This window comes from Rousettus aegyptiacus, unplaced genomic scaffold (genome assembly GCF_014176215.1).
Source record: "Rousettus aegyptiacus isolate mRouAeg1 unplaced genomic scaffold, mRouAeg1.p scaffold_m13_p_5, whole genome shotgun sequence".
In the NCBI taxonomy this organism is placed as follows: Eukaryota; Metazoa; Chordata; class Mammalia; order Chiroptera; family Pteropodidae; genus Rousettus; species Rousettus aegyptiacus.
Genome location: NW_023416308.1, coordinates 99,012,835 through 99,027,504, shown reverse-complemented (window position 1 = coordinate 99,027,504; position 14,670 = coordinate 99,012,835). Strand labels below are relative to the sequence as shown.

General features: G+C 38.6%; 2 protein-coding genes across 6 annotated transcripts in view; one reads left to right on the top strand and one right to left on the bottom strand.

Moving 5' to 3' along the window:
- Positions 1 to 3,371, bottom strand: part of QSER1 (glutamine and serine rich 1) — a 61,526-nt gene extending 58,155 nt beyond the window's left edge. For 2 of the 5 annotated variants that reach the window (XM_016147082.2, XM_036221503.1), the window contains exon 1: positions 3,122 to 3,369. In XM_016147082.2, coding sequence (XP_016002568.2) covers positions 3,122 to 3,306 — 185 coding nt within the window. In that variant the 5' untranslated portion in view covers positions 3,307 to 3,369. Of the gene's footprint in view, positions 1 to 1,268; positions 3,022 to 3,121 lie in introns of those variants that run through there. The other 3 variants (XM_036221502.1, XM_036221501.1, XM_036221504.1) reach the window with 3 other exon arrangements.
- The window catches only part of CCDC73 (coiled-coil domain containing 73), a 220,122-nt gene that overhangs the window by 73,399 nt on the left and 132,053 nt on the right, over positions 1 to 14,670 (top strand). The window lies entirely within an intron of this gene.

The window sequence follows — 14,670 nt, the reverse complement described above, 5'->3', positions numbered from 1 at the left end:
CTATCACACTCATTACACAGTCATACTGTAATCAGAAAAAACTTATGTGTTAGTAAATTCTAAAAACCGGTGGCAAAAAAAAAAAAAATTATTTCAAGTTAGAAAGGCAAAGCACAGATATAAATCTATTTTAAAACAATATTTCCATTTAATCACAATATCAAACATAAACACAAATATCATAACCATGATGAAATAGCCTCTCTTCCTGTTCTGTAAAAGATATAAATATGAAGTAGAGAAAAGGAAGCTGGTTTGCAGCTTCCCGATGGTCATCTTATTTACAGAAGCATGCAAAGGTATATATACTATCTACAACAACCCTACAAAGTATCTCAACTCCATGGTGAGAGGCAAAGATTTGGTCCCTAAAACTGAGAAAAGAACAAATAAATGGAGATTTATGTGACCAGTTTTTATCCCCGAACTTATCATGGGCCCGGCGAGTACTATTTTTAAAATATTCAGAAATCTCTCTCTATACCCTATTTAAGGTAAAATGCTGGGGTTTCCTTTCCCATTAGCTCTTTATTGCTCAATGGTTAAAAACAACAGAAATACCTTTTATCTGATGGTGCTATTTAAAAAGTATTATTTCAAACTCATGAAAAATTGTTAACCATGTTTTTCCCCCAACAACTGATGAAAATGCTCCATTTCAGGACCAAGCAGACAGAAAATAGGCTAGATCTCAAGCCAATAACAACTGAATGTTATTACCATCTGTTAGCTTCTGAATAGGTTACTGAAAACAAGGTGACAGACAGGCTAATTCTTTATGGATAAGTATCCATATTACATCATCACAACTAGTACTCATTTGCACCTTCAAGAAGAAACTGCCACAAAGGGGAACAAAAACATTCAAGTGATACATGAATTATGAAAAAGCTCTTTAAAATGTTATAAAAATATGAATAGGCTTCTGAAAACACAGAATACCAAAAGACTTACAGGGCATATTTCAGACTCAGTATTTTCTATATAAGTGAAATGAAAGAAGACATTGCACAATTTAAGGAATAAAATGAGGTACAATTAAGAAGTGTGTGTAACCCTGTACAGATGGCCTGATCCTCACGCAAGATGTTAACAAAGCAAGTTGGTGGGGGAGGGGGAAAGCCTGCATTTTCTATGGTATAATTTAGCTGACTCCACCCCCAAAATATATTTTAGGGGGTGGGAGCTTAGCATTTAAAAATCAATAACTTCCAATAAACAGAAAATAAATCTCTTTTAGATTATCTGTTCCAAATGAATCTACTTACTGTTTTCAAATGTGTTTGGGAAGTCATTCTTTGTTACTTTGATAAATAACATTTGGAAAATATGACAAGTAGATTTTAGAGTCTTGCCTCAGAAGTATTCTGCTAAAAGAAACAACATAAATAACTAGATAGCATTTGTTGCATATACCTAATAAAACATTTTTTTCATTTAAAACAAAAAAATCATGCACAAATAACTATCACTGCTGTTCACTGAACACAAAGTAATTACAATTTGTAAATTATCATTTTCAATGCAAAAGCTATTTGAAAAATGAGTCAAATCGCCACCAAATTGTAATAATAATAATGGGAAATGTGCTAAAAATCTTTCATAAAACTTAAAATGTCTTCATTGTATATGATACAGTTATGACTTCCTGAAAGGTTTCAGCATTTAGGTATTAGCTCCAAACTGACACATCACATTATTATTATTGTTTTAATCCAGGTCTTAAACAAAGGGCCTAAAATTTTCTAAGGAAGCTTATTTCCCTTTTTTCAAACCAAATTTTTCTTATTCTCTCACAGTCATCCCAAGGTACTACTATCTAAAACAAAGACCAGATGCTCTTCGCACTGTTTTCCAAATAATGAATGTAGAACTTTCATAAAAACAAAGAAAATAACCTAGAGAACACTGTTATATACAAAGTGGGGGAAAAAAGTTCACTTCTGTCGTGACAATAATGAAAAAATCTGATGAGATCATAAAGCCACGAAAGCTTCCTGTTGGTAGTTGAGGATGAAGTCATTAGCAACCCAGGATTCCCTCCCTCCCTGGTCCTTGTAATCAGAAACTGCACCTACCAGATTCCGCATTGTTCGGCAGAGGTGGCTTTAAAACACCCCGCTCCCGAATCAGCCAAACCAGACCACGCCTTCCAGTTACCATTCAAATGACCGTTTCACAGTGTGGCACTACTACACATTTTCCGCGAGCTTAAATATCTAGTAAGAGTCAACATTTTAGAGCCCCTGGTCACACAGGAGCAAAGATGAACTCTTGAACCCCGCGCTATATAACGAACCAGGACTTCAGAAGCGGAGATGGAGAAGCATGCTTATGCTTCTGTTCTCCAGCCTTTATGGCCTTCACTGACGCCCCCCTCCAATTTCTTCCCAACTTGCAGTCACCCCAAAGCACAGAAGGCAAAGAGAGATCCCTTACTTCCTGCTGTTGTTGAAAGAGGAGGAAACCAAAGAGTAACTTTGAACGCGTGGAAGAGAAATAGCTTAATCTTGGCCACCACTGCAAACATATGTCACCCAGCACGGCGCAGCGTTCCCGCGCCACCAGGACCCCTCCCGGGGCTCCACGCCCCGGGGGTTCTCCCGCAGCCCAGTCTTCCCGGGTTCCCCAACGTCAGGGACGCGTCAGGCTTGGCGCCTCTTCCTCTCGCGCCTCCCCCACCCTCACATTGCCGGGGCCCCCAAGACCACATTGTCGGTTCCAATACAATGGAATGTCACTGCCCCGAACTCCTCAGAGCCCCCCTCAGCCCCCTCAGAGACAGTCTCGGGTCTCCGTGATCGCCGAGTTCAGCCACGAACCCAAACTTCACCCTGTGAGAGCCCAGGACCCGGGAGGTGACGGAGACCCACGACTCCCGCCTAGACCCACGTCCACGACCAGTCCCAGGCGCGAATCCTGCCCTGGGCGCCCCCACCTACCCCGAGACCATCCTACATAAGTCATCGACCGCCTCTCCGGCACGGACGAGGGAGAGGAGACGAGTAGAGAGCTCCCAGCCCGATCCGGACCCCTGGGTGGTGCTGCACAGGGACGAAGGCCCCAATTGCATCCCCGGCCTTTCCTGGCCCACCAGGACCCCGCCGCCCACCCTCCCTACCTGGCCTTGAGGCTAGGGCTGTTGCCGCTGCTGCCGCTGCTGCTGGCGGCTGCGGCCGCGGCTCGGGGTTCGTAGGCCCAGGCGGGAGCGGGGGGTGGTGCCGCGGCGCTGGCGGGGGCGGCGGGGGGCGCGGGCGGCGGCGGCGGCGGGTCGGCGAAGCCGGAGGTCGAGTAGCTCCTGTCCATCGTTGGGGTTGCGTAGGGAGGGCGGGCAGCAGTGGGGGCTCCTCTAGGGCCCCGAGTGAGGGGAGCGGGAGGGGAGGGAGGGAGGGGGCGGGGGAGGAAGAGGAGGAGGCGGCGGCGGCGGAGGGAGCTGCCCCCTCACATGGCCCCGGCTGGCGGACGGGCGGAGGGCGCGCTGGCCAGGCTGTGCCGGGAGAACCCGGGCCGCGGCGCGCGGCGAGGCCCCGGCTGGGCGTCAGGGAAGCAGCGGCATCCGCGGCCCGGACTCGCGGCGGCGGCGGCGGCGGCGGCTTCGCCCCATGTTGGTCGATTTCCCAGGATGCACCTCCCGCCCCCCTCCGCCCCGCGGCCTCGCCCCGCCTCCCCCGGCGCCCCGCGCTCGCGGCTCGTGGGCCAGACCAGCGGCCCGCGAGGCCTCCGCCGCCACCGGCCACCTCTTGATGGCCAGCTGGGGCGGGGGAAGCTCTGAGGCCTATCCCGGCCCAGCTGGCTCCCGGGACCCGGTGGGGCGCCCGCCAGCCGTAGCCGGCGGGCCGCGAACTCCGCGCTGTAGACCGCTCGGAGGGGAGCTGTCCGCGCTCGCCGCGCCCCGCGTGGGACGGGGCCGCGCCTGCTGTTCGTCCTGCGCTAGGGAGGGGAAATTGAGCGGAAACCCAGCCTGGGGAGGGGGGAGGTTACAAAGGGGGGAGGCTTGTCAGCGCTTTGCTTGGAGTTCGTTATTTGATCCTTCGAATTATTTTGAATGACCCAAATACTCAGTTCCCATATCGCGATTTCTTTCTCTGCGTCTAGTCCCAAACCAGAAACAGCTGAGCGGGCTGTTTTACAGTTCCGTTTACTCCCTTCCTGCCCAAAGCACGCTCGGCTAGGGGACCCTTTTCCTGCTGTTAGGGGGAGATTTATATTCAAAGAGATTCAAATTCAAACGTATAAATTCCCAATCCTCGTTGAAAGAACCTTTCCCAAGGGCTCTTATTAACTGCCCCCACCCCCACCTTGGGGATTTTCTCATTCTGTATTTCAGAATCTTGCATCCCAAGACGAATACTGCCTCTTCATTAATTAGTCCATCTACCATCTGGATGACTTCACAATAAATTTAAACTCACTATGCACATATTGTGTTAAAGAGTTTTTTGTTTGAGACTTGGAACTTAAGCAAGACTCTCTGCCAAAAACATTTCCTATCTGCCCAAGCTGTTTGATGGTGGTGATGAGGATTTAATGATTATTTGAGGCTCTTCTATTGTATATGAGCTGCGTTTCCTCTACTATAATAGTGAAACTTGGGGATCATTGTTCCTTAAGCCATAAAGTAAAAGTTAATAACAGTAACGTTTGTATTTATTGGCCACCACCCTTAAAAACCAGTACTGGTTTAACACCTATTAAGTGCTTAGCACAGAAATCTATCCCTTGAGGTAAGTCTAACATAAAGGTTTAAACAAATCAGGCCAGCATAGATCTAATAAATTTGATACTATCTCTGATCGCCATTTTAAAAGCAGTTAAAACTTCCTAATACCTGGTATTGGAACTGCTCTTCCTTTTGAGACTAATTTTGTTCTGGGAGATTGTTTTCCTCCTGGCGCCTACATCCTTTTGTTCCTATTCATTCCTTTTTGTAAGTCTTTCGGCACCTGTGATGCTTGGAGTCTGGTCCTGGGGTGGGGACGCAAGGAAGTGAGTAGTGGTTATTTACAAGTGAATTCAAACGTGTAGGCACAAGTGACCTTGCCAATTTTATGTTAATTCCAGTATGCATTTGCTGAGGATATCTTTGAAAAGGGGTTATCCTTGAGGAAGGAATTTGCCAGATAGTTTGAGATCCTGCAGAGAAGTAACATGAATCTTCCCCACAGCATTTATTATTCTTACTGCAGACTGGAGGTCTGGAATCTAAATAAAACAAAAAAAGTTTTCTCTACTGACTATACATTTATAAGTACTTTTGTGAGCACTAAAGTTTTGTCTTTATGGAAGTGTAGGCAGTGGATTGGCATGCTATAAATGTTTTACGGCACTTAGTTTGAGATACCCACAACTGGTACTCAGAGTGAGTTATGCAAGCAATACCAAACAAGTGGCAATAAAACCTTTATAGTACCTCACACCAGTATGTAGTTTATGTCACATAAATCAGAGAAAAGATACTAAAGATTTTTAGTGAGCGCATTTTAAATATTACTCTGTCACCATATGTGACATTCCTTTGCCCATTAAGTGAAATTTCCTTGGTTTACCCTAAATCAATACACACATTTCCAATGTTACAACATGTCTACAAATAGCATCATGAAATCTTTTTGGTAAAACGATTATCTGAAGAATATCTCTTCCCGACTGAAAATGTACTCCCAACATGGCAAACTTTTCATGATCTCTTTCAAATAATCTCCAACTAAGCTGCTTTAAGTCTGATACAGACAGTGTAAAAATCTACAGTCAGCCTTGTTCTTGTTTTAAATAAAAATGGTCATTCCATTTTTTGCCTGTGGAACTTTTACTCATTTTTCAAGATACTGAGCAAACATTCTGTTTTTCATGACATTCCCCAAATTCCCAAAGCAAAACCAATTGCTTCCTTTTCAATTGCCCTATAACGCTTACTTTATTTATTATATTTAACACTACTATGTTGCATTATAATTAGTTGTGTACCTACCGCTTTCCTTCACAGATCACAAGTTCCTTTCAGCTGTATTTAATCCATCCTTGTATCCTCAGCACTTCTTGCTATGCCTGGCATTATAGTGGGCCCTAAATACATGTTTATTGAATAAATATATACACATACTTTTTAAAATATGCATTCAGAAATTTCATTTAGTCACTTACATATTCACTTCTAAACAAACAAACCACTATTTCTAGTTCAATCCTAAAATTGAGGACAGTGTTTGAAAATTGGTTAAATCGAAGTCAGTTTGGTTGCAAGATGAATTGAAATCCTACACTTAAGGAGTCTTTCCTCCTCTCCCCCTTGTGAGTTTATTGTCTAGGAGTGAGCGAGGCCTTAGAATATGTCCATAAACAGTGTCCCCACATTTCCCACATTTTCCAACCTTCTTCCCAGGCACAGCACTAAGTGCTGATGCTACAAGGATGGATTAAATATAACTGCCTTTAAGGAACTCATGATCTGTGAGGGAAAATAGCAGATACACAACTGATTGTAATACAATGTGGTAGTGTTAAATATAATGAATAAAATAAGCACTATCAGGCAATTGAAAAGGAAGCAATCAGTTTTGCTTTGAAAAGTTGGGGTAATGTCATGGAAGAAAGAATGTTTGATTAAGATCTTGAAAGATGAGTAAAAGTTCTATAGACAAAGTAGTTAGTTTATGTATACTAACTACTAAGCATATTGTTAGTATCAGATTCAATTTTGTCATATGGGATTTCTTAATTTATTAAGATTGAGATAAAGTAGTCTGAAACATCTCGTGAGAGTCAAAAACCCTCTCCCAAATTTCTGCAAATTCTGGAGAAACTTATAGTCTCTCATTCAATATGTCTTCAAGTTTCTTCTGCTTCCATGAGTGTTTTCTCTGTTCAGGGGAGAAACTGAAATTCAGTCTCTTCTCAGCATTCCAAACATGAACACACACCAAATCCGCTTGCAGAGAACATTTATGAAAGTAGCAGTAAGCACTGGCCTATTCATTATAATGTATTGTATTTACATATACTCATTTTTCTGCTGTTTATGTAATATGGCTGCTCACGCACAACTTTAAAAACTCAGAGGAAACATTGCTCATGACATGTTGTAGCAGACCCCCGAGTGCCCACCTCACATCCTCTGGCTAACCTCTGAGGCAGTTTTGACTCACTTCATGCTCACAGTATTCTACCCCAAGACCATGTCATGTGTCTTTCAGCTCTCTGCTTTCTATGACACTATTGAAGCTCCCTAAAATTCAGGGGAATTTGTATCTCCGCATTAGGAGAAACCCTCAATCAATGGAGAACGGAAGTCAGTGGATAAACATTCCAGCCTCCCAGCTTCCAGGTGGGCTCTTATGAAAAGCATTCTCAGTCAGTGGTCCTCACGAAAGCAAGCCCTTACTGCAAACAACAACAACTTTGATAAAATGCCCTTTGGTTTGTCATTCTGCCCTGCCTTTCTTCCTGTCTGTCATTCTTGCTGCCTCTCAATTTAACTACGAGTCATCCAAATCATTGTCCTGGGTTGTGCTTTGTGGGAAACGTGTCTTATACTATTGTTTGTTATAACTACTTAATTTTGGTTTTTATATATTTCTTGTCATATGAGGCTGCTCCCAAGTCTAAGTAGTTATTAAATCTTCTGTCAGCAATGGATTGGCTAAGAGGTCAAGGCAGAGTGAAGGAATGTTGCTACAAATGCTAAAAGCTACATCTCGAAAGCATGTTCAAAGCGGTCAAAACTGGGACAATCTCAAAGATGTTATCAATACAAGGAATGAAACAAATAAGCTTGGGTCTTTTCTTTTTTTTTTTAAACACCAAATCCTTCCAAATAAAAGCTTTCATGCCTCCTTCGTATGTATAATACTGAAAAAAGTGGAATTCCGAAGCTTGCTAGCCCTCTTCCTTGTCCCCATCTCTAATTCTCAAGACACCTTGTAGAACTCTGAGGCCTCTATGATGATGGTTTCAAAACTACTGGCTAGCAAATAGCTAGAGCCTAGGTAGAGAGTAAAAACAGGACACAAAAATAAAAGTTTCTGATATGTAGGAAACGTAAAAGTACTGGTTAACTCTTGGTGCTAATCTTTTCTGTATAGAAATTTTCTCATTTCATTAAAATTCTGATTGCTATATTATAGTCTATCATATTGACGCATCATAATTTACCTAACTCTTTATCTGTTGGACATTTAAGTTGTTTACAATTTTTAACTTTCTGAAACTATTGCAATTAGTAACTTTCTGAAAATATTGCATCCCTTTGATTCTTTAGGGTACATTTCTAGAAGAAGATTTTCTTTGTCATGGACATGAATGCTCCTCAATGCTCCTTGATGGATGCTCCTTCATGTGCTGGACACACATTGTCAAATTATTCTTCAGAAAGATTACATCAATTTCTCTTCCACCCCTAGTACTTGAGAACACTATTTTAAGTACACCCATGTCAGCACTGAATGCATGAATCCTTTTAGATTTACATTGTTGAAAATGAGGTTACAAGAGCCACATTTGTGCTGTTTACTTTATAGCATTGATGAGCTTAGAGTGACAACTGGTCCCTTTCCCCTTCATAATTAGAGACTTAAGTCCCTTTGCCCCAAACTCTATACCAGCTCTCTACCAGTTATCTCAGGTACTTATCTATAGTAGTCAATAAAGTTTAGTTATTCTTCTCCAGCTATTACACCAAAGTTTCCAGAAAAATAAACAAAACAAAAATTAAAGATTAAGATAAATTCCAGTTGAGGAACTTAACCTAGTGAAAAAAATAATAAGTTAGAGGAGCTGACATTATGAGGGTCCCGAGAAAGACATTATAAATAAAAACTAAAAATGTTCTCTTTGGAGAGACAGATAGCATAAAGGTTAAGACTCTGGAGCCAGGCTGCCTTGATTCAAATGCTACTTCTGCTACTTACTGTGTGGCCTTGGGTAGGTACTTAACCTTTCTGTGCCTCAGTTTCCTCTTTTGTAAAACTGGGTAATAATACCTGCCATATAGAGATGTTGAGAGAATTAAATAACAATATATATTTAGAATGATGCTAGGCACATAGTTTTTTTTGGTGGTTTTTTTTTTTTTGGAGGGGGGTTTAAAAAAACTCTTTTGACATAAAGAAGTTTAAAAATAGTACAAAGATAGTACATTTTTATTATTTATTAACATTTCATAAATGTTAACATCTACCACATTTGCTGTCAAGTTCTTTCTCTTTCGCACACCATTCTATTTAACATTGTACTGGAGGTCTAGCCAGTGCAATAGGAAGAGAAAAATAGAAAGAAAAAAGTAAGACTATCTTTATTTGTGAATGTCGTAATTAGGCCATAGAAAATCCTAAGGAGTCTACCAAAGAAAAAGTAGAATTAATTGCATTTAGCAAGTTCACAGGATATAGGTAAATAAATAAAAATTGCACTTCTATAAAGTAACAATGAACAATTGGAAAATGAATTATTAAATATTGAGATATATTTCATAAACATAAAATTCACCATTTTCAAATGTACAATTCAGTAGTTTTTATTTTATTCATGTGATTGTGCAACCATCACCACTGTCTAATTCTAGAGCATTTACGTCACCCCAAAAAGAAACCTCACATGTGTTAGCAAACACTCTCCCCATTCTCTCCTCCTCTGGCCTTTGGCTACCACTAATCTGCTTTCTGTCTTTACGAATTTGTCTATTCTGGACATTTCACGTACATGGACTCATACAATGTATGTGGCCTTTTGTGTCTTCTTTCATTTAGCATAATGTTTTCAAGGTTCATCCATGTTTCAGCACTTCATTCCTTTTTTACAGCTGAATAGTATTCCATTGTATGAATATAAAACATTTTGCATGTTCATTCATAGATTTATGGACATTTGGGTGTTTCCAGTATTGGGCTATTATAAATAATGCTGCTATGAATATTTGCATTCAATTTTTTTTGTGTGAATGTATGTTTTTAATTCTCCTGGGTATATACCTAGGAGTTGGAAATCTATATTTCAAAAACGTCATTCGGAATACTATAAAAAACATGAACTACTTAAGGATGAAATTAGGAAAATATATGAAACACTTGTACATTGAAACCTATGAACATTGCTAAGAGAAATTTAAAAGATCTCAATATGTTGAAAAATATATTACGGATTGGAGGACTCATAATTCTTGAGAGGCTGATCCTCTTGAAGTTCTTCTTAAATTAAATGTAATGCTGGTCAAATTCCAGAAGTATTTTGATTTAGAAGTTGACATGCTAATTCTAAAATATATACATGGAAATGCAAAATGCCTTGAATAGCCAAAATAATTTTAGGAAAGAATAAAATGGGAGAACTTATACTACATCAAGACTTACTACAAGCTACAGTGAACAAAACAATATGGTATTGGAATAAAGTATGCCTACATCAATGAAACAGAAAAAAAGAGCACCAAATATATCATCAATTGATTTTCAACAGAGTTCCAAGACAATTCAGATAATTTGGTGGGGGAAAGGACAGCTTTTTAAACAAATCTTGTGAAAACAACTGCATATACAAACAAAAAATTAGACTTACATGTAAAAGCTGAACTATAAAATGTCTAGAAGAACACATAGAAGGAAAACTTCACACTTTGGTGCAGATGATTTCTTGGCAGGACACACACATTAAAATGAACATAAAAGCTCTTTCGGCCTTAGCACTATTTTCTTAGAAACCTCCTCGCCGTGAGGGCCAAGCAGAGGAAGAAGCAAATGCTCAGGCTGCCGTGCAGAAAAAGAAACGTGAGACCGAGGTCCAAGTAAACTTGCTAGATTGTGCACCCATGGAAGCCAAAGCAGATATAAAGAAAGCCAGAGGCCAGGGACCCTAATATAAATTGTTGGACTGCATGTCTACTCTCTAGAACTTCTCAATGGATCTAGAACATCCATCGCCATCTGATCACTACAACCACCTTTTGAGAGACCTGCGTTGCTTCCTTATGGTCCTTTGCTCTGGACCTGTGACATTCTGGACTAGTTCTTTTCTTGGTTGTGGCTTAATGTAATGTGTACAATAAATGACCTCTTATGCTGTCCTAGCTGAAGTGAGAGAAAAAAAAAATGAACAGAAAAGAAAAGCTGATAAATTGGACTCCATCAAAATGCAAGACTTATGCTCTTTGAGACTCTGTTTAAAAAATGAAAAGGCAAGCCATGACCTAGAAGAAAATATTTGCCAAACATATCTGACAAAAGACATATCTAGAATAAAGAACCCTAATAACTTAAACGTAAGAAGATAAACAAACTAAACGTAAGAAGATAAGCAAACTAATTAGATTTAAATAAACACTTGATTAAAGAATATATATGAGTGATTAATAAGTATATATAAAGATACTTAATATCTTCAGTCATTAGGGAAATGCAAATTAAAACCACAATGAAATACCACTACATAACCACTAGCGTAGGTAAAATTAAAAGACTGGTAACAGCAAGCATCAGCAAGGATGTAGAGTCCCTGGAAACTTCATATATTCCTGTTGGGAGTGTAAAATGATTCAACCACATTTTTTGTTTGAAAAATAATTTAGTAGTTTTTTTTATAAAGTTAAACACACACCCACCTATTACCAGCAATTCTAATCCTAGGTTTTTACCCAAAAGAATTGAAAATGTATGTCTAAACAAAGACTTGTACGTGAATGTTCATAATAGCTTTATGTACAAATGCTTATCAATAGGTGAATAGATAAACAAATTGTAGTGTATCGACACAACGAAATACTATTTAGCAGTAAATAAGAACAAACTACTGACACACACAACAATATTCTGCTGAGTGAAAGGAAACAGAGACTACAGAGTACAGGTCATAAGACTTGATTTATATAAAATTCTAGTATAGACAAAACTAATCTATAACGATAGAAAGTAGATTAATGGTAGCCTGAGGCTAGAGAGTCAGGAAATTGACAGTAAAGAGACATAAGGGAACTTTCTGCAGTTGGGATAATTGTTACGTGGGTATCTACATTTGTTAAAACTACTCATTGAAGATGGCTGCTTCGTTTTACAACATGTAAATTACACACCAGTGAAGTTGCTATAAATGAAAAAAAATCAGAAATCAGAATACAAAAGTGCTCTTGAAAATTGAAAACATGAAAATCTAAAAAAAATTAAAATACAGAGTTGGAAGTTACAGTATAAAAATTATAAAGTAGAATAGATGGAGAAAGAAATAGAAAATTGCGGATTGATAGGTGAGTCCAATATTCAATCATTACGAACCACACAAAAAGTGGAGAAAACAAAGGAGAAGAAAGTAGCAAAAAATGATCCAATAAAATTTTGTAGAATTGGGGAGTATACCTCTTCGTATTGAAAGAAGCCATTGGATGCCATGAACAGGAAGTGAAAACTTGCACCAAATCCCAGACTGTTCCAACACCAGACTTCCCAGTTTTGTAGGCCAGTTCGAGTTGTTTCTGTCTTTCAACTAGACCTTTTAGACCCTGCTTCCTAATCTATTTACCAGTGACTCTTATGCCATTTTTTTCTGATCCCTGAGTGAGAAAAATATGTTTAGAGTCAGCACTAACTTTGTAAGGCTGTTTCTAATCATCCCCACCTCCCAAATCTCTGCGGTTCTAGTCCCCAACGTTCTCCTTCTCACCCAACTTAGTAACTCTGTGGAAAGCATATTACTAAGCTGTCATAAGGACAGGTTCTACCTTTAGGTGAAATGTGGCTATTCCATTTAGTTTTTAAAAGTTTGTTTCTGTGTTTCTTACACTATCTTGTCACCGCAGTGAAAATCTAGGACATATTTTTGAATCACTCGAAAATTTACTTATAGACTTCATTTAGGAAAATGCTGCATAAAATGATTACTAAAACAATTTTTTTTCTTTCAGTAGCATATAAAGAGGCATTTAAAAACTTTTAAAATTATTATTTATTTTAATTAATTTATTGGAGTGCATTGGTTAATAACATTATATAGGTTTCAAGTGTGAATTCAATATGTCATCTGTATATTGCATTGTGTTCATCAAATCTTCTCTTTTAAAATTGTCAATTGGTCCTAAGAAAACTTTTTGTCTTAAAAGTACTTTTAAAAATAAACTTTACTTTTTAAAGCAGTTTTAGGTTCAGAGTGGGAAGTACAGAGATTTCCCATATACCCCCTTTTCCTATGCATGAATAACATTCATTCCCCACTATCAAAATATCTCACCAGAGTGGTACATTTGTTACAATCAATGAACTTACGTTGACACATCATTATCATCCAACTCCATAGTTTACATTGCACTTCACTCTTGGTGTACACTCTATGGGTTTGGACAAATGTATGATGACATGTGGCCACCATTATAGTATCATAAAGAGCCCTTTCACTGCCTTAAAAAATTCCCTGTACTCCAACTATTCATCCTTTCCCTCCATCCCCGCATCTTAATCCCTAATAGCCACTGACATTTTTACTATCCCCATAGTTTTGCCTTTTCCAGGATCTCATAAAGTTGAAATCATATAGTATGCAGCCTTTTCAGATCGGTTTTTTTCACTTAATAATATGCATTTAAGTTTCTATCATCTTTTCATGACTTGATAGCTCATTACTTTTTAGCATTGAATAATATTACATTATTTGAATATAACATTTATCTATTTGTCTACTGAAGGACACCTTGGTTACTCCCAAGTTCTGGCGATTGTAAATAAAGCTGCTATAAACATCCATGTGCAAGTCTTTGTGTGGACATAAGAGTTATTTGGGTAAACACCAAAGAGGTTGATTGCTGGATCAAATAGGAAGAGTATTTAGTTTTGAATGAACTGCCAAACTGTCTTCTAAAGAGACTGTACCATTTTGCATTCCTACCAGCGATGAATGAGTTCCTATTGCTCTACATCCTCACCAGTATTTAGTGTTGTCAGTGTTCTAGATTTTGGCCATTTTAATAGGTATGTAGTGCATGTCTCTTTGTTGTTTTATGTTGCAATTATCTAGTGACATACAACATTAAACATCTTTTCATATGCTGACTTACTATCTGGGATATCTTCTTTGGTGAAGTGTCTGTTCAGGTCTTTTGCCCATTTTTAAAATTGGGTTGTTTGTTTTTTTATTGAGTTTTAAGAATTCTTTACATAACTTGGGTAACTACTTTATCAAATATTTTTTGTAAATATTTTCTCTAGCTTGTTTTCTCATTCACTTAATTTTATAAAATTAATTTTAATTTTCTCATTCCCTTTAAATTTCTCATTCTCTCTAAAATCCAATAATTTTAAATCAATTAGATCCAAAAACATTTTAAGGTAGTCTAAATGTGTAACACAAAGTAATATTTAATAATAATCAGGGTTTATCTGTGTGTATGATATTTAGTATTAATGTTTCTCTTAAGCTGTAAGTAATGTTACTCCTATAATGTAGTGTAAGATTACTATGTTCTTTTGATTTTTAAATTATGTATAGACATAGGGCATAGGAATAAATTTTAAGGAGTAAATATTATAAATTTGCCTCAGATAATATGTTAAATATTAAAACTGTGTTAGAGAATAGCACTTTCACGATGCAGCTAAATTGTTTAAACAGAATGCTAGCCCCACTGGGTGAAAGATATATATATAGCAACACTACACTGTAAACATTGTTTTGAAAACATGTATTGTGTTGTTCATATTTAATTTA